Raw genomic sequence first — 26,773 nt, 5'->3', positions numbered from 1 at the left:
CACATGGGACTGTGCCGGAGGAATAAAACCAAGATCTGATATGTATGAATATGTTGACACTAAACTTACATTGTTGGTGTAGAGTTTGGAAAGGAATAAATGATGACACATAAAATATGAAGCAAATTTTATAAATAAGGCAATTAATAACTTCACAGAAATAAAAAGTAGTACCAAAAAGAAAATGTAATCACAATAAACCACATGACTAGGCTATGAAAAATATTTACATAGTCATGAAATATAAAATCTAAGTGTTAATTGTACTGGTAACTGTATCTGACTGTATTGGGAGGCTAAAGGTAGGGGGAAAGGCATAGGGGTGAGAGTGGCATGAAAGAGGTACAAGCCTCATCTCCCATATTATGTGTCTAATGGAGAATAGCTAAAGCTGTAAAACAGACAAATATCAACATAAGGATAAAAATGAAAAATCCGGCCGGGCGTGGTGGCTCTAGCCTGTAATCCCAGCACTTTGGGAGGCCGAGAAGGGTGGATCACGAGGTCAGCAGATCGAGACCATCCTGGCTAACACGGTGAAACCCCGTGGCGTGGCGGCAGCTGGGGGTCCAGATCGCGGGGGGTGGCTCACCCCCCGGCCATCAGGGGCCCCCAGCCGCCGGAGGCCGTGGCGTGGCGGCTGCTGGGGACCGGATGGGGGGCGTGCCTCATCCCCCAGAGATAGGGCTCCCAATAGCACAGGGAGTGCCCCACAAACATCACCCAGTTGGTGTTCACCCTCTGCCATTTGAGGAGTAATACCATGGTCTCGTCTTCCCGATATCAGGAAGCGTATATCCCGGGGTTGTACACTGTCTGCGATACTGGGAGTAAGATCAACCTCCTGGCCTTGTAATATTAAGAAGAACGTCACAGTGTGGATGTACAACCTCTGCCATATTGGGAGTAATATTAGCCTCTGCCCTCCATGGATATTAGGAACACTATCCCAGGCTGGGTGTTCGCCTCCTGCTGTACGGAGTGTTATATCACCTTCTCCCTTCTAGGATATTAATAACACTATCACGGGGCGGGTGAACACAACCTGCGAATTATCATCATCCTCTTCCCCTCCTGATACTGGGAACAATATCACAGAAGAGCTGTACCCTCCCTGCGATATTGGGAGCAATAGCATAGGCTTCTTCCGGGAATATCAGGAGCAATATTACCGGGTGGCTGTCCATTCATTGCTATGTTGGGAGTCATGTCATACACTACCTCCCTGGATATTAGGATCAGTGTCACGGGGTCAGCGTACACCTACTGCGATATTAAAACTAAATTCTTGCTCTCCGTCCCAGGATATTAGGAACATCACAGGTAGGTGTACACTGCCTGTGGTATTAGGAGTAATAATATGGTTATTACACATCAATGATCGATTTTAATAATTATCAATGGTACTAATAATAGGATACCATTGTTAATTTTGGAGAATCATTTTAAGTACTTGATTATGCACGCTTAATATTAATTATTAATATTAATGTCATTTAACAATATTATTAGTTCCTAATACTAATCATTATTTTCTTACCAACATCACTTTGTATTGATTTACGTAACATTAATTACGGATATCATTATTTGATTATTAATGGTGATATTAATATTAATTACCATTCCAAATCGTTAACATTTTAAACCACTATCAATTTTCACGAAGTTTATTGTGATCATTAATATCGATTATTAGTATTAATATTTATTATATTTATTAATATTGATAATTAATAGACTTGTTCCTGATATCCACCGGGGAGAGGATGATATTACTTCAAATTTCACAAAAGGTGTACATGCACCCAGTGATATTGCTTCGAATTTCCGCGCGAGTGGAGGATGTGATACGCAATATCGCTGGGAGTAGACACACTCCTGGGATACTGTAATTAATATTCAGAGGGAAGAGTATGATATGACTCCCAATAGAGGCGATTGGGGGCCCCCAGCCGCCGGGGGGCGTGGCGTGGCGGCTGCAGGGGTTCTGGATCGTGGGTGGTGGCTCACCCCCCGACGATCGGGGTCCCCCAGCCGCCAGGGGGCGTGGCGTGGCGGCAGCTGGGGGCCCGGATCGCGGGGGGTGGGTCACCGGGCGAGGTGGCAGGCGCCTGTAGTCCCAGCTACTACGGAGGCTGAGGCAGGAGAATGGCGTAAACCCAGGAGGCAGAGCTTGCAGTGAGCTGAGATCTGGCCACTGCACTCCAGCGCGGGCGACAGAGCGAGACTCCGTCTCAAAAAAGAAAAACAAATGAAAAATACTTCAAATTGCCTCCAAGAAAAGGGAATTGGGATGTAGTGTTGGAGCATACAACTGCTGCATTTTTGTTAATATGCACTTACAGCATACAGTTTTTGAAGGTGTAACAGCATTATTTTGATGGGATGTTAAAACTTGAAAGAATATTGCAACGATGGCCACTGTACACTTTTTAAATTCCTAGATTAGAATTTCTTAGAGTGGATTTATTTTCTAAAATGGATGCTGATTCATCTCGCCACCCTGTCCTTCAGAAAGGTGGTATCAATTACTTTTACCCAGCAGAATACGCAATCACCTTTTCCCTAAAATCTCCTAACTCTGGTAATCATCATTTATTTCAACTTTTGTCAATCTGATGAGAAGAGTGGTTTTGCACTTATTTTAATAATATCTGTTTTGAATACAATTTAACATTTTTATTAATATTTCTTCTATAGAAAAGTGCCTGTTCCTAGACTGATCTCCTTTTTCTACTGAAATGTTCATTTTCTCTTATTGTTTAAAGGACTTGCTTGTCTTTATATAAAGTTTAATAACGCTTTATATGCCAAATAAGGAGAAAACATTCACAGTTGTGATTTGCTTTTAAGTTTCACTTACTGTATTATTCTATAACATCCAAGTCTTAGTTTGCATGTAGTATGATCAATTATTTTTCCCTGTATGGTTTGTGGCATTGGGATCATAAATAGAAAGTTCTATTCCACCAAAACAATATAAAAATTTTACTTTTCTTCTCTTTCAGAACTTCTGTATACTGCTATTTTATGTATACATCTGTATAATCAAAATCAAGCAAACTTGATTTTATGGGTGTTGATTATTAATGATAACAGACATTAATTGGGGAGATACCATATAAAAGGTACCTCTATGACTGTTTTGAAGGGTTTACTCGTTTATTCCCAGAACAATTATTTTAGGGGTTGACTAATACCCATTCAAGAAAGAAGAAAACTGAGGCTTTTAGAGATTTAGCAGTTTGCTCAAAAATGTCAGAGCCCCAAACAGGCAGAGCAGGAACCCAAACAGGGTGTGTCTCTCAAGAGTCCAAGGTCTTTACAGCACCAGTTTATGAGTTAGATGCCTTGAAATCTACAACTCAGGGTGTGCACATGTAGGGCTGATATTCCACTAAAGAACAGACCTTCCTCTTCTGCTGTGGGGACAATTTCAGGAACCAGAAGTAATATGAGTCTGACATGTCCCACTTGCTGCCTAGATTTTATTTTTCAAGTGTCGAGACCCTTTTAAGGATAAATCACATTAAAGATATTGTAGCTCTCTTAATAGATCTATACAGTGTTGAAATATTTTTATAATAAAAATAAGCTAGAATTCGTTTAGCAATAGTAATTCGTGTTTATTAAGCACCGAGCTTTTACATACAATATCTCACGTAATGCTCACAAGGATATCATGGGACAGATGCTGTCTCTCCGTATTGCAGATGATGGGATTGAGATTCACTCCGGCCTGCATCCTAGGTGCACTCCTAATGGCTCTGGGTAGATGGGCTGGATGAATTGGCCTAAGATGAATGTACCTTGCCGCACTGGCACTAGTCTGCCCTGGAGTCCCCATGACAAGTGCTTGGATCCCACAAAGAGCAATGACAAGGGCTGCTGGAAAGTACAGGATGCATTTGAAGGCAGTTGGACAAGCCCAGACTCAGGTCAGAGGCCCTAGAGGGTCTTGGGGAAATGTCCCCAGGGGCTAGACAGAGCCTGGCAATGCCCCTTCTGCTCCACTATAGGACCCTTTCTGCAGACCTGTCTGCAGCCCTAGGACCTCAGCTGTGCCAGAACCCAACAGACTGTTGATCACTCCTTGACTAGTTCCCCCAGCAGTCTTCAGCAGCTCTTCTTCTGCCAGCATTGCCTGGTGGCAAGTTTGTTTACTTATCCTCTCTGCAGGCTCATCGCCTGTGTGTTGTGTTCTCACTTGTTCCCTTACACTTTCATTTCCAAGTGTGTTGCCTCAGAGTCTTTCGGAGAACCCCCTTGCCTTAGGCACAGGAAAGCCATCGTTCATGACCAGTCCTGGGGCCACCACCCGCATGCCCCACCAATGCTGGCCCCAGGATCAAAGTCACTGGGTCCTCTGCTTTGCTCATTTTTTTCATTCCACCTTCCTTTTTGGCCAGGCCAGTGGCTCACGCCTATGATCTCAGCAGTTTGGGAGGCCAAGGCGGGCAGATCACTTGAGGTCAGGAGTTCAAGACCAGTCTGGCGAACATGGTGAAACCCCTTCTCTACTAAAAATACAAAAATTAGCCAGATGTGGTGGCAGGCGCCTGTAATCCCAGCTACTCAGGAGGCTGAAGCAGGAGAATCGCTTGAACCCAGGAGGTGGAGGTTGTAGTGAACCGAGATAGTGTCACTGAACTCCCACCTGGGCGACAGAGCTAGATTCCATCTCACAAAATAAAAAAAACACTTTTTAATATAATATTTTAAATATTATATTCATTACACAATCAACTTATATATATATATATATGAAGACTTGTTATTAAAAACAAGCTTTGCAGATGTCGGTCAAAGGGTGCAAAGTTTCAGTTAGACAAGATGAATAAGTTCTGGAGATCTGTTATACAGAGTAGCGACTACAGTCAATAATAATATATTGTGTACTTGAAAAGTACTAAGAGACAGCTGGGCGTGGTGGCTCACTCCTGTAATCCCAGCACTTTGGGAGGCCAAGGCGGGAGGATCATGAGGTCAGGAGATGGATACCCACCTGGCTAACACAGTGAAACTCCGTTTCTACTAAGAATACAAAAACAAAACTGCTAAAAATACAAAAACAAAACTGTTAAAAATACAAAAACAAAATTAGCCAGGCATGGTGCCAGGCTCCTGTAGTCCCAGCTACTCAGGAGGCTGAGGCAGGAGAATGGCGTGAACCCGGGAGGCAGAGTTTGCAGTGAGCCGAGATCGCGCCACTGCACTCCATCCTGAGCGACAGAGCGAGACTCTGTCTCAAAAAAAAAAAAAAAAAAAGAAAGTACTAAGAGAGTCGATCTTAAATGTTTACACCACAAAAAAATGATAAGTATGTGAGGTGATGGATATGTTAATCAGCACAATTTAATCATTCCACAGTGTGTACATATATCCAAGCATCTTGTAATACACTAAAAATATACAATTTTTATTGGTCAGTTATACCTTACTAAACCTGGGTAAAGAAACAGACATTACAACAGACGACAGATAAAGTTCCCTTCACCACTTCTTCCCCAACATTCATCATAGTCATTGCCCCAAAAGACTGCTATTATTAGTTTGATGTATAGGTTTTCACAAACAGAAAATTTCTGTTTGTACAGATAAGAGGTTTATGTGCACAGACAAATCATTTTGAGTTCAGTTTACTGTATATAAGTGGGATTATACCATACATGTCATACTGCAGCAATCATTAAATTTAACAAGATGTTTGGAGATCTAGCTAGGTTTGCACACAAGCCGTATTCTTTTTAACCTTTACATGGTGCTGTATAGGAGACATGGACCAGAAATTATGTTATTAATTCCCCTGTGGAGATCATTATTATAAACAATCAGTGATGAACATCTTTGTAAATCTCCTTTTGTGCCTGTGTTTGTGTATTTCTCAAGGATGGGTGAATCCTTGAAATGGAATTGACGAGTCAAAGAATGCACACATTAAACATCTTAGATCCTCATTATTTACATTCAGAAATGCTGAACGGTTTCTATTCCCACTTTGAACATAATACCCACTTCTCCACACCTTCGCCAAGAGAGTATGACAAGCTTTAAAATACTTGTCAAATTAATAAATAAAAATAATGTTGCAATTTGGTTTAATCTGTAAATAACTAATGAATAAGGACAGAAGATGTGCTTGCAAATATCTCTGAGAATGTTTATTTCAATTATTGAAAGTTGCTCATCCATTTCATGAATTATCGACATTAATTCTAAATTCAGGTGTTCTGTGTGCTTGTATTGATGCTTTACCTTCATGCTATTAATTTTTCTCAAATGTATGAGATACGTGATTGTCAAATAGTATTAATGCATGGATGAATTGAGGGAATATTCTCATGTTGGTAGTTTGAGCTGTCGAGGCTTCTACTCCTGACTTTCTAGTTTTTCTTATTTTGTTTTTAACCCTCAGAAATCAAATGTATCAGTGGCCACTTTTCTTGTTTAACTTGGATTTATCTTTTTATTTATTTATTTATTTTCTTCCATTTACAAAGATAGGGGACTGGAAGAGAGAATGCCAGGGGGTTCAGTGGGCCACACTGCAGACCCTTTCTCCCCTCCATGTCCCCCATTAGAATCTAAGCACAGAAGGAAGTACATGCGACCTGCCTTTTCCAGACAGTAGGGCCTTCTCTTGGCTTGCAGAGGTGCATTTGGAATGGAGGTATGAGAGATGGGATGCCACACCAGGCCAGGTCTTGAGAAACCTGCAATGCATTCCCTGCAAAGTGATCTCCAGTAGGCTTTGGAGAGAATAAGGGCTGGGGCCCTGTCAAGACTCTGCACAGGGAGAATTCACCAGGAGCTGTCCACAGGAGCCCCTGAGAAGGTGGAGGCTGAAGGGAGGGGACAGTTAAGGGCAGATGTGCAGATATGTGTGTGAGCTGGGCAGCCTGAACTTGGGAGAACAGAGTGGGGACAGAGGGGAGCCAGAGCTGGCAGTGGTGGTGACTGAGTGATTTAGGGAAATTAAAGGAAGAGGGGAGATCATAGAGGAAGATTCTAAGGTTGGGCAAAGAGGCTGAACTGGGTTTGATCTCCCCTGTTTGGGGCATTGGGTCAGATGCACACGGAGTGTTCCAGAGGGGCTGGGGACAGCAATGTGGGAGGGTCCTGCCACAGCAGGGATTTAGGTGCTGGTGGGTGTCTTCTGCAGTCCCTGGATGGCAACTTCCTTACTCATTATCTCAGCTGTCCCAGAATGGCAAGAGCTGAGCATCGCTCCTCATCTTGTGCTGAGCTGAAGCCTTCAGAGACCTCCATAGCTGCTGCCCCCATGTTGTTCGTGAAGTGTGTGCACCACCTGGCCCTGTTCTTCCCCGGGACTGCCCTCCTCCAGCTCTGTCACCCCCGACTTGGGGCTGGCTTCTATGGAGCAGAGTGGTCTGCTGAAGGAGAGAGTGCAGTAAGTGTCTGTGTGAGTGTGGGTGCACTTGGGTGAGGGCCTGAGAGTTTAAAGGCAAGGATCTTGATTGGCCTGTAACAAGCAAATGAGCAAGCAGAGATGATGACCAAAGGATATTCAAATGGATGTTAAGCATCATTTTCAAACCCCACCCCTGATTTTTGTCTCATCTTCTGACCCGACCACCTTTCCCAGCACAGCTGTACCCATTATGCTCCATTTCACTCCCGCCCTCTGGCCCCAGGCCAAACCCAGCCATACTCCCCCCTGCTCCAGCCTGCAACTCAGGAGCACATGCAGGGCTGACAGCACCAGGCAGCACAGAGACTAGGGCCTTGGGGGCAGCTGAATGGGGTGAAGGGGTTGGAGAACGGGGTTGGTTCTATGAAGTAAGGAAGGAAAAGAAGCAGGAGAACCCAGCTGGGGTGATGGCTGCTTCCTGCACTTCCTGAGCCCAGGCCTCCCCACAGGGTGCTTAGGGTGGAAGCCTGGTTCTGTGCCTGACCAGCCCTGAACTTCCTGTGAAGGAGCTGTGCACCCAGACTGCAGGCTTGTGTGGGCAGTAGCTCAGGTCCCTCTGACCACTCTGGCAGGGAAAAAGCTGCTTTAAGACCAGATGCTTTGAACCTGGCATCCTGGGAACAGGAAAGGCCATTGTTATGGGACCATTGTCATGGGAGCAGGAATAACCCTGTCAGGGCAATTGGTGACTGAAGGATCCTGCTGGAGCTGGGGCAGAGAGCCACTGGGGGCAGAGAGCCACTGGGGCCAGAGGTATAAGTAGACTTGTTGGGGTTCAGGGAGAAGCCCACTTGGATCTGCAATAGGCAAGCCTGCATGAAGGCTAAGGAGGTGCCCATGGAGAATCTCTGAGCCCAGGAGGAGCACCAGGCCAGGAGAGAGGAGGCCTGGATGCTAGTCCTGGTTTGGCCCTGAAATAGCTGAGTGACTTTGGACAGGCCAGTTGCCTTCTCTGGACCTCATCTCCCTCAGTTGTGAATTCAGCACTGAGAGAAATTCCCTTTTGTCCCTGCTTCTTCTGGTTCTATCAAGGGGGGGAATTTACAGCTACCCCTTCACCCCTGCCCAGCCTAGCTTAGCCCTGAGCTGAGTCTTGGGGATCACCTCCAGACTTCTATGGCTCCCTGGTTTCCCTGTTTTTGCATCAGAGGCCAGTCCTCCCTTCCCGTGAGACCTATCCAGGCTCAGAGCCACTGGTGCAGGCTAGAGTGGGCCTCGCTAGAAAAGCAAGTACATGAAGTCTCCAGCTCTCCCAGCTCCTTCTCTGGGTTCCTGTGCGTGTGTGTGACAATGAGTTTGGGAGAGGAGGTTGCTGAGGCTCCGAAGTTCCCTGAGGGACCTTCTCAGAGGGTGGGCAGAGAACCCAGAACCCCCCAGAACCCCAGGCCCTGGACAGGACTTTGCCGTGCCCTGCTCTGAGCATGCCAAGGGGAAGGCACTATCCCTAACTCTTCAAGAGATTTCTGAAGGGGCCCCAGATCCCACCACAGCTACCTGCCCCAGTCCCTTCTGCAGAAATTCAACTTGTGACAAGGGCTGTTGTGAGTCCCAGGGGACACGACTAGCCCCAGCCTGGAAGAGTGGCTGCCTAAGCCCAGGCTTCCCTGCCTCCAGGTCCCAGATGCCAGAGGAAGCTGAGGGGGCAGATGGTTCCAACAGGGTCCTCCCCTAGGGTGCTCGAGGCCCCAAATCTATGTGGACGGTGCCCACCCCACTCACATGGGTGGGGAAGCCGCAGCACAGAGAGACGGGTGGATTACCCCCTTTGAGAACTCCTGTTCCCTGGGGACAGACGACACACTCTGACACAGCAGAGAACGATGCAGAGCTGGCCGCAGGCTAAAGAGACACACAGCTAGTGGCACATAGCAAGGGGTGCTCTTGTAAGCTACAAGGAGGAGCTGTCACTTCTCAGAGTCAGCAGTGGTCAGAGACAGGGCAAGTCAGCATGGGAACACAGTTGCTGACCCCCCCCACACACACACACAGTGATGTGCCTCGGTGCCATCTGGAGACAGGGTGCCTTCCTCCCCCTCAGGAGGGTGCCCCACCCTGATTTGGCACATAATTATGTTCAGGGAGAAGCTGGGCCCCACTGTCAGCAAGAAAACCCCCTACAAGCTCACCTCTGCCTGTGTGTGCCATGCCACGGGAGCCTCTGTCTTGCCCCTGGTTTCCTGTCCTGTCTGCGGGTCACACTTCAACCAGACCAGCCAGAAGGCTCCAGACGGAAGTCAGGAGGCCTGTTCTGGTCCTGTGTGACTCTGAGCAGGTGGCTGACCATATCTGGGCCTCAGTTCCCACATCTGTGAAAAAGAGAAGTAATACCTCCCCCGCGAAGCTGCTGAGGGTCTTGAGAAAGTGTGCATGAGCACAATTTGTAAACAATGCTTGTGTGAGTGAGTGGCGGGCATCACTCCTTGAGCTGTCTTCTGGCTCCGGAGCTCCAGCCTGCTTTCCCACCTTGGGCCCTTGGGCACCAACATCTGATAGCCCTACTATGTCCTCCTTTTGCCTACCCTTCTGCCCTTCCCGTTCTCAGTCTCTGCACACTCCTGCTGTAAGGAGCAGGGCACTGTACTGAGACGGAGTGGGGAGCAGGAGTCCAGGGGCAGGCAAAGCAGTGGACTTGGAATTGAGTCCACTTGACAAGTTCCAATTCCCATCTCAGTTATTACCTCTGTTCACAGAGCTCCTGGCAGCAGACGCCAGACCAGCAGAGCCCCCAGTGGTGCAGCTGCAATTACACACAGTGTCTCTACCGGTCCTAAGATATATTAGCTCGTTCTCTTTGTAAATTGCATCTTATTTTAAAATTAAATCTTCAAAGTGCTAATATTAACTAAAAAAAAAAAAAAAAAATGCTAGACTCTTTCATCTGTTTATGTTTTAATTAAACAATATTCCTCCAGGGTCCTTAAGTGGTAGAGGTCGAGGATGCAGAGATGAGGCCAGGTCCGGGTTCCTGGGCTCCCTCTACCCTACCCCACTGATGCATCCCCTGCTCCGTGTGCTCTCCCAACCCTCCCCTCCCCTACCTTTGCCGAGGACCCTCCCTAGCCTCCCTTGCTGGTTTTGAATCTCCACCTCCTCTGCCCTCTCCTCTCCCGCACCCACGAAACCTCCCAGAATGGAAGCACATCGCTGACCCATCACGGAGGCCTGGGCATGACGTCCCTGGCCACCCTGTGACCAGTGGGGCTTGGGGCTCATGACCGGGGTTCCATGTGCCCCTGAGCTTGTCATCCACCTTCAGCCTGACTTTCCCTGGAAAGGCCGGCAAATCCCGGGCCCTGCAAAGAAGAGGCAGCGCAGAGAGGGAGCAAGGGGGAAGCAGGCCATTACTCACCCACAGTTTCCTCCTGGCCTTTTCAGCTCCTCCCTCAGGGGTAGGTCATGGTGGGGAGGGGCAGCTGGGTGCAGGGGAGAGCAGACATCTTCTACAGAGGCCTGGGAAGCTGTGTGCCGGACAGCACCCAGCCCACCAGGCCCAGACTCACCTACAGCTGGAGATCCCCGCTTCCCTGTGCCCGCAGAACCTGCCCTTTGCAGTCTCCCATCTCCCCAACCCAGGCCTTAGCCTGTCTCATTTTTCTATCAGAGGTGCTGGAAGAGCAGCAGAATCAGGCCCAGCTCCCAGCTCCCTCTCCCCAGTCTTCTCCAGGTATCCCCTCCCACGAGCACACAGGAAAAGGACCACATGGCCTGGCGAGCCCCACACTCACTGCTACTGCTGCTGCTGCTGTTCCCAGGTGAGGGGGAGGAAGAGCCCAGGGAACTGGGTGTGGTGGGGACTGTTGGGACAGCAGAGTCAGGTAGCAGGTGGCTCTGTGGGCAGAGGCCTGCTATGAGGCAGGTTGTGCGTGTGGCCTTGACCTATGTGTTACTTCATCATTCTACAGGCTCTCAGGCACGATCCAAGGCTCAGGTACTTCAAAGAGTGGCAGGGCAGACGCTGACCGTGAGATGCCAGTACCCGCCCACAGGCAGGTTCTACGAGAAGAAAGGTTGGTGTAAGGAGGCATCAGCACTCCTGTGCATCAGGTTAGTCACCAGCTCCAAGCCCAGGACAGTGGCTGGGACCTCTCGATTCGCAATCTGGGATGACCCTGCTGCTGGCTTCTTCACTGTCACCATGACTGATCTGAGAGAGGAAGACTCAGGACACTACTGGTGTAGAATCTACCGCCCTTCTGACAACTCTGTCTCTAAGTCCGTCAGGTTCTATCTGGTGGTATCTCCAGGTGAGCTCTTTCCCTAGGGTCTTCAGGGGGGTGCCCCTTACCCCCTTTTGGTGCCTCCATCACCCCTGGTTTCCTAATCATGGAAGCCACCCATGCCCACACCCCAGTCTCTTGGGAAGGCTGTTGGGAACAGGTATGGAGGGAACTCATATGTGCACAAGAGCAGCCATCTCACAGTCTCCCTGACTCCCAAGCCTGCAGCCTGGGCCTCCTGAGAGACACTGAAACAGACCCAGTGAGCATGCTGAGCAGTCAGCCCATATGACCCTGCTACAGGAGGGCAGGACCGCCCAGCATCTTTGGTACATAGTAGGTGCCCAGGAAAGGTGCATCCACTGACTGCCCCCACCACATACAGCCAGTAGTATCTGGGTAGTCCAGATACCAAGATACTATGGGTATCCTTCATTGTCCAGATCAGGGTCAGCAAAGGATGACCCGATAACTAAGAATGAGTGAAAAAAAATCAAAAGAAAAACAATATTTTGTGACATACAGGAAATTCGAATTTCAGTGCCTATAAGTAGAGTTATTTTTTGGAACAAAGCCATGCCCACTCGTTTACCTATTGTCTATGGTCCTTTACGTGCTGTGACAGCAAAATCGAGCAGCTGTGACAGAGACCACATGGCTCATCCCTGACCCTTTACAGAAAGTGTGCCAACCTCCTGCCCAAAGCAGAGCTACTCTAAGTTCCTATGGAAGAGGACCTTTAAAAAAAAAAATCTGCAATTCACATGACTAATTTTTTTGGTAAAATATGGTAAAAACAAATTACTAGAAAAATAAGAAAAAGACATACAAAGTACAAGCCCAAAATTTATTAAATTTGACAAACGTAAAATTATATTTTAATAAATATTATCAGAACAAATATCACATAGGGAAACATTTATAAAAACTGCATACATTGTTCATTTGAAAGTGCGCCTAAAGGTGATTGACGCAGTGGCTTAACGGTATACTCATAACGTTTGGTTGTTCCTCAGTTAAAACTAAATACAAAGTTAGAGGGGAAATTGCAGTTCTCCATATTAAATGCCATTATGCACCCTTCAAACAAACACCCTGTCTGTCCGTGTTTAAGGATTATAATGTGACAAATGAGCACTTTCTTACTTGTTAACTTACCTAATCTGAGAACTATTTATGACACCACATCGCTTAGGAGATAATGTATAAAGAAATTGTGCTGATTTTTTAAAAAATAATACTCATAGTAGAAGACCAGAAAATTGGTCTCACGAAGGTATAATGTCAGAAACAGAAGAAATTTTAAAGCAATTCTGACAAGCTCAACAGTTTTATGTTTAACTTTTACAAAAGGAAGCAAGCGATGCTGTAATTTCAAAATGCATCTTCAATCCTTTATCAGTAGCCAGTTCCAAAACTTTATCCTAAAAGTTATAGTTTAAATTATCTTTTGATGGGAAAATATGGATTCTAGATCTATGAATTTCCTCTGCATATATCTTCTTTTGACAAAAAACAAAACTCAAAACATGCCATCAAATTATCAGTTTTTTCCCATGAGCACTTGTGAAGATATGCAATATCATCCCCTATTTTGTTGATAAATGTTATTAAATTAAAAATATGTCATAACAATTCACAGAAATGGTTCTTCTAACTTTTATGTTTGCATTTAGACTTTATTTGCCACTGAAAAACATGTTGCTTTACTTCCTTGCATGGACATGTTAACATCAGAACTACAGTATAAACAAGCTTGAAGGTACAGTTCACATTTGTACTAAACTGGCTTCTTGTCTTAAAGAAACATGAGGAATTCTTTCTATAGATGAAACGTTCTCAACAAAACTTTGAATTTGTCATGCAACAGTAGCTGTTTATGATCTGTTTTCATATTACCACATAATAAAGAGAATTATTTCAAATTTCATATATTCACCTTATAAAATTCACAATTTTGTCCACATTGGTCAGCACAACATTCAGTTAAGCTGATTTTATTTCAAAGCAAAACTCTCTCAATGAAGGAAGCAGTGCATTAATTTACAATCTAGCCCAAACCTTCTTAACCTGGATGACATTTTCCTGTCATTGCAACTGCAGTCATCAGAACATACTCTTACATAAAATTTAACCCCCAAACCATATTTTGATAATATAACCTTCATAGTTTTATACAGTTCAGAGCTAGTTGTGTTTGTGACAATTAAGCTAAAAGATACAGAATTCCTTCATATCATTGTGTTCAAATTGCATATACTAAAAGAATAGTTATGCTAGCAATATTTGTGCATTTTTTTCAAATTGCCATGAAGAATACTTTGCTAGCTTTATTTGTTCTAGGAGGTGGTCATCCATCTCATCATCCAATTCCTGAATATATTGACCTAAGGCGTCAAGGGAAAATGATATCAAGCTCCCTTCTTTGCTATACATTACCCAGTGTTGTAAAGCAAACGTTGTTCAGTAATGTTTCGGCAACTGTAGAGGGATTGTTGGTCTTTGCAATACAAAATGTTACTTTACAAGAAGCCACAAAGTCTAGAGCTTATATGTGAAATACAGATTCCTTTCAAGAGCTTTTCAACCCACTACTCTTTTTTCTTCCTAAAAACAGTTTGTTATGAACTTGTGTTTTTCCATTTCATATGTATATGCCACTTGGTTTTTGTTTTGTTTTGTTTTGTTTCGTTTTGAGACGGAGTCTCGCTCCGCCTGGAGTGCGGTGGCGCAATCTCAGCTCACTGCAACCTCCGCCTCCAGAGTTCAAGCGATTCTTCTGCCTCAGCCTCTGGTGTAGCTGGGACTACAGGCGCCTGCCACCATGCTGGGCTAATTTGGGTATGTTTAGTAGAGACAGGGTTTCACCATATTGGTCAGCCCTGTCTCAAACTCCTGACCTCAGGTGATCCACCCGCCTCGACCTCCCAAAGTGCTGGGATTACAGGCGTGAGCCACCGTACCCAGACTATGTGACTTGTTTTTATGGTGCATTTGCCTCATAAGCCAATACATCTCAACAAACAACTCACTAGGTTTTAATACTTCCCTACTAATTATAACTACAAAACTCACATATATGAGTGTAATAGTTCCCTGTTGCTGCCATAACAAATTACCACAAATTTAGTGGCTTAAAACAAATTTATTATCTTACAGCGTCCAGTATGGGTCTTACTGAACTGAAACCAAGGGTCAGCAGGCTGTGTTCCCTCCTGGGGGCTCTAGGAGATCATCTGTTTCTCCTCATCCAGGTTGTGGGCAGAGTTCAGTTTCCTGCAGCTATCAGAGATGGAGGTCTTGTTTTCTTGCTTGCTGTAAACCGAAGGTTGTCCCCAGCTTCATGAGGCCGCCACATTCCTTGGCCCATGGCCCCCTTTCTCCCTCATCAAAGCCATCAACACCGGATGGGGGGGGTTCCCTCTCACATTGCACCTGTCTCTGACCACCGCTAGGAAACGTTCTCTGCTCTTACAGACTCATAATTAGATTGGGCCCACCTGGATAATCCAGGCAACTCTCTCCAACTCAAGGTCTTCAACCTTAATCACACCTGCAAATTTCCCTTTACCATGGAAGGCAATGTCCTCACAGGTTCCTGGGATTAGGGAGTAGACATTTTGGGGTACCCTTATTCTGCCTACCACAATGAGGGATTCTACTTTCAAACAAGACCAGCACAAACTCTTTGGAATAATTGCAGAAGGAAAAAATTTCTTTGGAATCAATTCTACCATCTTCATTTGGCTGTCACTGCCACATTCAGGAAAGATGTGTTTTTTTTCAGTGACTTGTTTTGCTATCTGTTCATTAGAATGCTAATTAGATAATCACTATTCCACTCTAAATTAGTTAATCATGTTACACTTTAAATTTTATTTTAAAAAGTTTGATTAAAAATGCAAATGATTGTAAAAATAATAAATTATAAAATTATACATCTTTCCAGATGTTTATACACTTTTGGGTTACAGCTAAAAACTTATTTTATTTTATTTATTTACTTTTTTTTCTTTTTTTCGAGACAGAGTCTGTCTGTCGCCCAGGCTGGAGTGCAGTGACGCCATCTTAGCTCGCTGCAACCTCCGCCTCTGAGTTCAACCTATTCTCATGCCTCATGCCTCAGCCTCCCGAGTAGCTGGGATTACAGGTGCCTGCTACCACGCCTGGATAATTTTTTTGTATTTTTAGTAGAGATGGGGTCTCACCATGTTGGCCAGGCTGGTCTCAAACTCCTGACCTCTAGTGATCCACCTGCCTTGGCCGCCCAAAGTGTCAGGATAACAGGCGTGAGTCACCATGCCTGGCCGCTAACAACTAATTTTAAAGTATCACCCACTGTAGCATGGCCCTGGCATAGGTTACTAGCACACAGCTCACTCCATGTTCGACTTTCTGTGCTTATTTGGCAACACCCAAGCTGGTCTATATCCTGTTCAAGGAGATTAGACGAGTTAACTAATCACATGCTTGGATCTTGAGGCAATAACAAATTGATATAAATGTTTTGAAACCCCTATTCCCAATTTTTATACTTACCTTGTTGTGAATGGGTTACAGACAATTTGTAGACCAGCACCAGGCCATAGATGACACTTTCAATAGCACAGGCCTAGAATTTTACCAGAGTGTCCCAAACACGGCCTTCTCCCAGGCTGAGCATACCGGAGTGTCCCAAACACAGCTTTCTCCCAGGCTAAGCACAGGGTTATCCTGGCCAGTATCCTAGACAGCCTCAGAGAGTGTTTTGTGGGACAGGATCGTGTCCACAGGTCCATAGGCCTGTGACTCGGTCCAGGGAGGACCTTCCGGGGCAGTCCCTGGGACGAGGAATGACCCAGCCTCAGGCACCCTCTCCTTCAGGCCCCTCCTACCCCTTTCCCCTTCTTTCCCCCTCTCCCCACCTCCTGGACTCCAGTTAGGTATGTAGACCTAGTCTGCTAGGTCGAGACACTGAGAATCCCCACTTCCTCTCCCAGCCTTGGTTCCAACCTCACTTTCTTTTCCTTCACACCCTGCCACCGCTCCCGCAACCAGCATTGCCTTTTTGACCTCAACAGTCCCCATCACTTTTCCAGAGACAGCCATTCCCCACCTCCACTAAGGGCTTCTGAGCACAGGTGGGTCTGGGTCTTCCTGGGAAGGTGAATGGTAGGAGTGGTACGCAGCCAGTTCACAGAGTCCCAGAGTCAAGAGGGGCTGCGAAAGGCATTCCCTTGGCTGCTGAGGCTTGGGGTCCAGGGCTGTGCAGCAGAACTGGGAGGGGCAGGAATCTGAAAACTACCTTTCAAATTCCCCACAAGAGGCTCCCTTCCCAAGCCCCAGAGGCACGAGAAAGAGAATGGAGGGCCAAGAGCCGGAGGGGCCCGAAGCATCATGGCCATGTCCACCCTCAGGAGGTTCAGGTGGGTGCCCGTCCAAAGACTCGAGTGCTGGGAGGGGACCAGGCCTCCTGAGTCCTCTTCCAGTGCTCCTCCTGGACTCAAGGATACAACTGCAGGGGCCCAATAGAGCCCAGGCCACAGGTGTTTCTAATTCTGAGCCAGAGGACTTCACAGTTCAGTCCCCACCCCTCAAATCAGTTCTCTTCTCTGGGCTCATGGGCTCCGTTCCCAGTCTGGTCCAACTCCCCCAACCAGCTTTCCTGCTGGCAGGCACAGGTGGGGTCTTCCACTCACTAACCACAGCCCTTTCTCCTCCCTGGCAGCATCTGCCTCCACACAGACCTCCTGGGCTCCCCACAACCTGGTCTCTTCACAGACCCAGACCCAGACCTCCTGGGCTCCCCGCAACCTGGTCTCTTCACAGACCCAGACCCAGACCTCCTGGGCTCCCCGCAACCTGGTCTTTTCACAGACCCAGACCCAGAGCTGTGTGCCTCCCACTGGAGGAGCCAGAGAAGACCCTGAGTCTCCAGCTACCATCACTGTCCCTTCACAGTGAGTTCAGGGGGCGCCCGTAGCCACACAGGCCTGGGCGAGGGCTGGCAGATGAAGACTTGTCTCCATAACCTATCCTCTCCCCTTCCTGTCCCTCTACCTTCCAGGTCACAGAACTCCACGCTCCACCCTGGCCCTGCAGCCCCCAGTGCCCTGGTCCCTGTGCTCTGTGGACTCCTCGTAGCCAAGAGCCTGGTACTGTCGGCCCTCCTCGTCTGGTGGTGAGTGTGGTGAGGGTTGGACTTGGGGCAAATGGAACAGGGAGCAGCTTCTGCCCAGGATAGAGGGTCAGAGGGGAATCAGCCAGAGAACAGAGGTGGAAATTATAATTGGCAGAACTCTCCAAACTAAAGCCCTCATGGAGTCCATCCATCTGACATGTCACACAGGCTCACCTTTGTCCTTCAGCTGCAAACTTGCAGGAATCTCATCCATGTTTCTCTTTCTCTGTATTTTCTCCTCTCTCTCTCCCTTTCTATCTCTCTTTCTTCCCCCCACTGCCTTGTCCTCCCTTTCCCTCTCCATTCCTCCCCCTCCCTCTTTCCCATTCCACCCCCTTCCTCTCTCCCTCTCTCTCTGCCCCTCCCTCCTCTCCTTCCCTCTACCTTTCTCCTTCACTCCTTCCGTCTCCCCTCCCCTTCCCCTCCCCCGTCCCTCCATCAGAAACACAGACCTGCACAGCTGGAAAGTCCCTCCCACCACCTGCCCTTCCAGGCAAGCCCAAGTCCAGAGACTCCGCCTCATTCTAGTCCTGAGGGAGAGAGGGTAGACACAGGAGGGGAACAGCGCCCAGGGAGAATGGGATACATGGGAAAAACCATAGGTGGGGCTGAGTGAAAGGTACAGGGACGACTGAGTCAGGCCAGGAGCCGGCTTGCTGGAGGAGGGGCAGGCTTGAGGAGAGGGATGGATGGGGTGGGAGAACGGATTCAAGTCACTTCATGTATTTCTCCCCACATCTCAGGGGTCTCAAGGAATCGGCATGTGCAGCATCAAGGGAGGTCTCTGCTGCACCCAGCTCAGCCCAGGCCCCAGGCCCATAGACACTTCCCACTGAGCCACAGGACCTCAGGTGGGCGGCCAGTCTCTGACAAGGCTGGGCTCCCAGGAGCTCCAGGACCTCTGACCTCTGCATTCTCTGCAAAGAAAAGGCCAGAACTTGATCCAAGGCCTTTGGCCACACCCTCCCTGCAGAGCTGCAGAGCCCAGGCCCCTCTACTTGCTCACCCTCAGTTTGCACTGGGACCAGCACCTCATTGTGGGTGCAAAGCCCAGCACCTGCAGCACCTTTCTACCAAACCTGAGTCAATGATAAGAATCCTTCTTCCCTGCCTCCTCCTCCTATCTATAGCCCCTGATAAAAGAAAAACTTCAGGCCTGGAATGCTGGGGGCTGCCACCTGTAATACCACAACTTTAGGAGGCCAAGGCTGGAGGATTGCTTGAAGCCAAGAGTTCCCGGTTGCCGTGAACCAGGATCATGCCACTGCACTCCAGCCTGAGCGACAGAGTGAGACCTTGTCTCTAAAACAGAAAAGAAGAAAAGAAACACTTTAGACAAAATAAATTTAACAGAGTTTATTTGAGCAAAGAACGATTTGCAAATTGGGCAGCCCTCAGAACCAGAAGAGGTTTAGAGAACTCTGCTCTGCAAACTGGGCAGTTGGAGAGACAGAAAAAAACTGAAGAAAGTGGAAACAAGGAGCAAAAAGAAATTGGTCATTTCAAAGTTACCTTCTTTGTAAAAGGTTAAAGCAGAGGGGACTTCCCTACCATACCGGCTAAAACTGGCCTGTGCAGGGATTTGGCTGTTACCTCTCTCTCCTAATTTCTCGGAAGGTGAGATAAACAACTTGGTTTTGGCTTGGTGGCGTGGAACCTTAGCACCAGTGACCCCATTTTGGTTTGGGCTGTTGGGCCTAGTGCAGGAGCTCAGTCTAAACCAATGGCCTCTTATTACTCTTATTTAACCCCAAATCCAGATGCCTGGGTCACCCCAACGTTTCCCTCTCCCTCTCCCCTTGCTCAGCCACACTCTGCCAAGACCTCCCCTATTGTATCTCCTCCCCATTTCCTAGCCCCTTCACCTCACACTGGCACTCGGACCACTGTGTCAGCCACCTAATGGGGGGTCCTGTCTTCAGTTCCCGCCTCCTAGATTGTTCCCCTGAGAAGCCCCTTCCCAACAACACCTCTGTGCATTTCCGCCACCCGGGAATTGAAATCCAGTGTCATTACTGGGGCCCCCACAATGCTTTGCCTAGATCAGCCACCCCTGCAGCACAGCGCCCCCCTGTGCTGTCCTTACTGCCACCAACATGGCTGCAGCCTCTACAAGGGAGTGAACCTTTCTTTTTTTCTGCACAAGCTGGTCAAGAGGCTCCCCAACTCGCCACATCCAAGATCACTCTGCGCCTTGCCCCAGGCCTGTCACCCCCACAGGGCTGTTCTCTCTTTCTGACACTTACAGTCCCGATGTTGGACCTACCGGTCTGAGCCTGATGTGATTATCTTTTCTCTCGTTTGTCATCTATGTTTCTTTATTCCTACTTTCTGAGAAAGTTCCTCAAGGTTACATTCTATTCAAGTGTTTTCAATGTACACGATCACATTTTTCATTTCTAAATGGTCCATTTGTTCTCTGAATGTTCCTTTTTATAGCACAGCATGTTTTATTTTGGCAAGCCATATTTTCTCTGGAAATATTAAAGTTTTAACTTTTGAACTTTTCCGAAGCTTTCCATATTTTCTGTGTCCTCCAAGGTGCCCGTCATATTTTTATTTTCTCCTTTCATTGACCTCTGTCTTTCTTCAGAGCTTTCTGGAAACCTTTGCCGCTTCTCAGCCACCCACTCGCATGGAAGAGCTCAGAAACCCCGTGTGTGCTGCGGGGTGCCGTGGGCTCCAGGCTGACTGGGTAGGAGCATGGCTCCATTTTTTCTCTTTCACAGCTCTATTTCTCCAGAAAGGACTCTTAGCTGTCCTCCCTGGGGGTGTAAGTCTAGACCCAGGGTTCTAGGCACCAACTGGAGCACAGCAAGGGGGTCTTGCTGCCCAATGTCTGTTCCGACCCAAGCCCCAACTGCACACTCTTTCTCTCTGTGGCGCCCTGTGCTCCGAGGGGAGCATCTCTGTGTCACCCTCATCAAAGACTTACCTCAAGCTCTCTGCAGCTGTTGAGAGAGAGGAAAGACAGAGGATGTGGGCAGCTAACCTACTCTCTGTCTCACGGAACCCAGAGAATCTAGAAGTCTAAGTGATTGTTAAAGCAGAGCTCCAACCTGTTCTCTGGTTTCCAGCACCCACTTCAACCCTGCCTTAAGAGATACCTGCACCTCCCATTTCTCCACCTTTCTGGGGTTCTAAGGTAAAACCGACTTCCCTCATATTCCCCCACTCCCACGAGCTCTCTCTGATCTGTGAAGTCATCTGATTTTACCCACCTTCAAAACGTGTATGGAGCTCTCTGTTTATCCTTGAGGATGGGTTTATGCAATTTTTATCCAGTTATTGCTGCTTTCACCTTCTTGGCAAGAGTGAGGAGGGACCTCAGATTTTCCATCAAAACACCCCTCCCCAGCATCCGCCACCAAGGGCAGGAGCAAGTGAGATCCCAGGTCTCCACCTGCTCATGTAAAGACTCCTGGCCCCTCCCCCTCCCCGAAGGTAAGCACTCAGACTCCAGTATAGCCTCTTGGTGGCTTATTATATCCCTGTTCACTCCAGTTGCTATAAGATGCCCAGGATGCCCTGGTCCTCCCTCGTCACCCAGAATCCCAACTCAATAAGACCTTATAAATCCATTACATTAGCCCCATTTCCCATTCATCCCAAATCCCATAACCTTTCCACCTGTGTACCTGAAGTACGCAGTCATCAGCACAAGCCCCTGTGCACTCAGCTTCTCTGAACGTCGCCGCAGTACTCTCCCTGACATCTGCCTGTTCTCCGAGGACACTACTTTCTCCACAGTTCTCTTGTAGGGGGAGGGGGTGGTTTTTTCTCCTTGACCTCATGCTCCTGAGTCCAAGGGTGGAGTCAGTGTCCTCTGTGCTCCTTACGGCCCCTTCCTATCTTCCTATCCTCCCTAAAGTACTCCACAAGTAGCTTTCTGCCATTAGGCTATATCACTGTGGGTGACCACCCATCATTGCTGCAGATTCTGTACAATCTGGGGCACTGCTCTTTATTCCTCGGGGGTCTTAACCCCACGCTCAACATCACTCTGACTGTTCCCGCCATAATTCTTGGTGATCTTGGGCCCATGTAGACTCAAGAGCTACATGAATGATTCTTCCAAATCCCTGGCATCTCAGTTCCTTGGCCTGCTCTCCCCAATGGTCTGGTCCTCTTCCCTATCTCAGCCACCCTTGCAGATGGTCAGCAAGCGTCAATAGCTGCACTCTTAATCTCATTCCCACCACCCCCTACCTCAATCCTGCTAACCTGATCCCAGTATTGCTTCAACACCACAGGGACCCATGATCCATTAATCCTGCCATCTGCCCCTTTCCCCCATCGCACTCATGCTTTCCTTTCCCTTAGTTTCCATGATCCAACCTCAAATCACTCTTTGGCACACAGCCTCCACTTCTGGGCTCCTCTCCCCTTTTAGTGAACTCCTCCAGGAAAACTGTAACCCTGGTTGGACCTAGCTTCCAGCTTACTCTGTGCCTGTGTCCAGCCAAGATGAATATGGCTGTGGCTGACAAAATACAATCTATCATCCTGAAGTGTCTCACTGTCAGCATGTGACCTTGAGAGTGGAGTGACTCTGCTCCACTCTAGACCTACATCTTCCCCTGTCCTCCTTCTCCACATGCTCAGCCGGTGTGCCCACATCCTAACTCACTGAAAAGAGAGAGAGAGTGGGGGAAAGAGAGAAAGAGAGAAAGAGAGGGAGGGAGGGAGGGAGGAAGGGACGGAGTGAGAGGGAGAGAAAAAGAGGAGGGAAGGAAGGAAAGAAGGAAGAGGGAGGGAGGGAAGGAAGGAAGAAAAAGAACGTCCACTTGATCCCACCACACCTACCAATCATCTGCCTCTCTTCTTCCTCTCACTCTCCCTACTCTTATCTCAAGCCAACCACTTTTCTTCAGCTCCAAATCCCATCTTCTCTTGTCTACACAAGAATATTCCAGCCGAGCATGGAGGTGCGGACTTGTGTGGTCCCAGCTACTCGGGAGGCTGAGGCAGGAGGATTGCTTGAGCCTGAGAGGTCGAGGCTACAGTGAACTATGATCACACCACTGCACTCCAGCCTAGGTGACAGAGCAAGATCCTGTCTAAAATTTAAAAAGGAATATTTGTCCAGGAGCCGCCCCTCTCTTCTTCATCATCTTCTTCCCCAGTTGTATGTCATGACCATCAGAATCTAAATGGGCTCTAATATATTAAACCCTCCCCACTTACAGCCCTCCAGCTACTGCTCCATCATCTTAATGTCCTCTGCAGCAAGGGCCCGTGAAAAGACTGGCTGCACCATCAGCCTCCAAGGTTCTCTTCTGTTCTATCTTGAAGCCACTCCAGTCAGGCCTTTGACTGTGCCACTCCTTGAAACACCTCCAGTGACTTCTGCACTGTGAAATCCAACAGCCAATGCTGAAAACTCCTCACCCTGGGAAGAGGAGCACCCTAGGCATGGCCTCCCACTTCTGCCTTCTTTAGATGCTTTCTTCCCGGGCTTCCAAGAAAAAAGAACTCTTGTGACTTTCTCCTAACTCATTTGATGCTGTGTAATAAATTAGCCCCAAAACATAGTAGCTTAAAACAACAGATGATACATATTCATTAGGTCACAGGTTTTTTGGGGGGGTTGGGGGTGTGGCCAGAAATTTGGGAACAACTTAGCTGGGTGTTCCTGACTCAGAACCTCTCTGGTATTGCAGTCAGGATGTCAGCAAGAAATGCAGTGGTGGGGGCGTTTGATGAAGGGCCGTTCCCAAGGCGGTGCACCCTCACATGGCTGCTCGCACAGACCTGAGTTCTTTGCCATATGAGCCTTTCTTCATGGCAAGGGAAATAACTCCCCAGTGTGACTGATCCAAGAGAGGGTGTGGAAGGAGGAAGTCATAATGCCATTAATAACCTAGTCTCTGAAATCACAAACTGTTGCTTCTGCCACATTCTACTCATTAGAAGCCAGTCATTGGGTCCAGCCCAGTGGGATTCACCTCCATCCCTTGAAGGAAGGTATATTAAAGAATTCATGCACGTATTTTAAAACCACCACAGTACTCGCTCTGGCCACAAATTATTTACATTCCTCCCACACGCAAAAATACACTCAGTCCCACCAAAGGTCTCCCAAAGTCTCATCCCATTATGGCATCAGGATGAGGTCCAGGAACTCGTCATTTAAACCAGGTCCAGGTGTGGAGGAAATTCCTCAGGTGTAGTTCCTCAAGTACAATTCTCAGTGTGAAGACCTGTGAGCTAGAGACAAGTTATCTGCCACACACACACACACACACACACAAAACCCAAATGTCCAATGTAGTACAGTCATAGGAAAACAACTACAGATATTCTTGTTCAAAAGAAGTGGAAGGGGGAGGCAAAAAAAAAAGTCACTGGTGCTTAGAAAATCAGAACTTTAGCTGGGCAAAATGTTGGAAATTTCTTGATTCAAACACTGCTCAACTCCTACCTAGAAATAATTCTCGGTGGTCGTGGCTCCTTCCTCTGTGCTTGAGTATGTCTTCTGAGCCACCCTTCTCTTTCCATGAAAGGCAGCCCATATTTACAGCTTCGTAATTTCCTCAGGCTGCTTCCTGCCAGTTTAATTTGGGGGATACAAAGTAAGATCCCAGATTTTATGCTATTTCTGTTCCTTTCAGTCCAATCTGGCAGTGTTTTGTGAATGTCATTCTCTTACAAAATATGTGGATCTCCTGTAAAACTTATTGTGACTCACTGCATTAGACAAAGACCATACCCACAAATTTCTCTAAGAGAAGATCTGTTCCACATCATGTGCTTCTGCCAAGACAGTGAGGATAATGTCTTTACACTTCTTAGAAGCTCTAATGTTTGACTGAAAAATCTATGAAGCACACACCCTTAAATTCATGAAAGGGCCTTTTGCTTGAGACACTATGAAATAATAATTATATACTATTAAAATCATTGTGATTTTATATAAATTATAATAATAATTTTTATTATATTTTTATTTTAATATATATTTTATACCTTTTATGTTTTATATATTTTATATTAATTTTATTAATAAATTAATAAATTTTAGTAAATTATATATTCTTATATATAATTTTCATATATATAATTTTCATACATACATATGTCTTTGACCCTAGTTCCTGACACAGAGCTCCTAAGACCCTTATAAACAGGAGTGCTAAGAGACTCTTTTGTTCTCACATTTGGTCTTTAACCTCTGTTCCTGACACAGAGCTCCTAAGACCTTTCTAATCTCCTGAGTGATAGAGGAGTGTCTAACACAGAGGTCCTACCTCCCTTGGAATTTCCTGGCATCTTTCCCTCTAAGGTGACTCTTAGTGTGCTCTTGGATGGGGGCTGATCACCAAAAGTATCAATCCATGATTGAAAGCTTGGAACTTTCACCCCACCTCCCATAACCCAGGGAGGAGAGGGGGCTGAAGATTGCATTAATCATCAATCATGCTGACGTGATGAAGTCTCTGTAAAAATCACAAAAGTAAGGTTCAGGAGCTTCTGAGTTGGTGAACACATTCATGTTCTGGGAGAGTGGTGCACCCCAGCTCCACGGAGAACTTCTAGAAGCTCCTGCCCTCAAGACCTTCCAGACCTGAAAACAATTTGGTTTTTCCTACTAAATGCACTACCTTTCTGAGGCCTTAACAAAGGATTTTACAGTCATAGCCTTGGTTTCATCTTTAGACCAATATTCCTGAACGTGCCCTGGATTTGATTTTAGCATCATTTACTGTCTGGAGGCTGAGAATTTTTTAAGTCATCAAGTCCCAGCTCCCTCATGTTGAATAATCCTGCCTAGAGTTTACGTCTCCTCTCTTATTTTATGATGAGCCACAAGACGAAACCAGGTAGCACTTTCAAGACTTTGCCTGGAAATCCTAGCTGCACAACCCAGCTCATGAGGGACATTTTCTACTTTCCACATTACTGAAGATGACAGTGTTGCTAAACTTTCTGCCAACATGTAACAAAGAACCCCCTTCATTTTTGTCAACTAAGTGACCCTGGAAAAGTTTCTTGAGGTCTCTACCCCCAGTCTTCTTATTGGTAAAAACAGAACTAATAACACCCACATTACCAAGCTATTTGGATTTCTAAGTAGGGTGATATATTCAAAAAGCACCAGACACAAGGGGAACACTGAACAAAGGCTGAGTTTTAGAGGGAGTGAGGTATAGAAGAAAGCGGACTCAACTGTGACACAGCAGAGACCATCTGTCTTTCCGGAGCTTACTGCAGCTGGAAAGACAGATAATAGTGTGTGGGCAGAGGGTGAACTTGGAGACCTGCAGGGAACAGGCCCCTCTTCTTGGTGGACAGCAGAGGAAAATAAAGGAAAAAATCAGGGTGAGGAAACTGACCAAGCTGGGCTCAAAATCCTTGCATACCCACTGACACCTTTCTGGCAGCAGTGGCCAGGGGCAGATTTCCTCCTTGTGAGGGGGGTATGGCAACCAACCCTGTGAGTAATGGGACGGGGAAGGGGTTGCCTCTGCACCTTGTGCAATTGTGTGGCAGTCTCTGACCACCTTCCTGGTTTCCTGCTCTGATTGCAGGGGGAACATATGGTGGAAAACCCTGATGGAGCTCAGGAGCCTGGATACAAAAAAAGCCACCTGCCACCTTCAACAGGTCACGGATCTTCCCTGGACCTCAGTTTCCTCACCTGTAGAGAGAGAGATATTATACCACACTGTTGCAAGGACTAAGATAAGTAATGATGATGATGAACACACTTTGCGAATAATAAAATTATCTGAATGTTTTATTCCTGTTGTTTCCTAAGTTTCCTTCAAACTCTGTCTGCATCCCCACATTTGATTTCTAGGGGCCCAGCTTCTCTAGTTTGCCCTCTTTTCTCCATCATAACCCTTTCTTATCTTCAGTTCACCTGATGTCCCCTGTACGTCTGGGAGCTGCCTTAGATGCTGTTATAAGCAGGGAAAGGCACTGCACACAAGCCCAGTGAGTAGAAGGGCCGTGGGC

The 26,773-nt window shown here is 47.0% G+C and overlaps 1 protein-coding gene across 1 annotated transcript; it reads left to right on the top strand.

Annotated features, from left to right (window-relative positions):
* Positions 1–11,135: 11,135 nt before the first annotated feature.
* Positions 11,136–26,369, top strand: NCR2 (natural cytotoxicity triggering receptor 2). Its single transcript, XM_023213098.1, is given in 7 exon segments — positions 11,136–11,187; positions 11,338–11,679; positions 16,386–16,396; positions 17,467–17,591; positions 17,699–17,821; positions 18,566–18,663; positions 26,344–26,369. Coding segments are annotated over 7 exon segments (777 nt in total).
* The last annotated feature ends 404 nt before the right edge of the window (positions 26,370–26,773 follow it).

The sequence above is a fragment of the Piliocolobus tephrosceles genome, chromosome 5, assembly GCF_002776525.5.
Source record: "Piliocolobus tephrosceles isolate RC106 chromosome 5, ASM277652v3, whole genome shotgun sequence".
NCBI lineage: Eukaryota > Metazoa > Chordata > Mammalia > Primates > Cercopithecidae > Piliocolobus > Piliocolobus tephrosceles.
The sequence above is the reverse complement of the archived record's forward strand: the minus strand, read 5'-3'. Positions and strand labels throughout refer to the sequence as shown.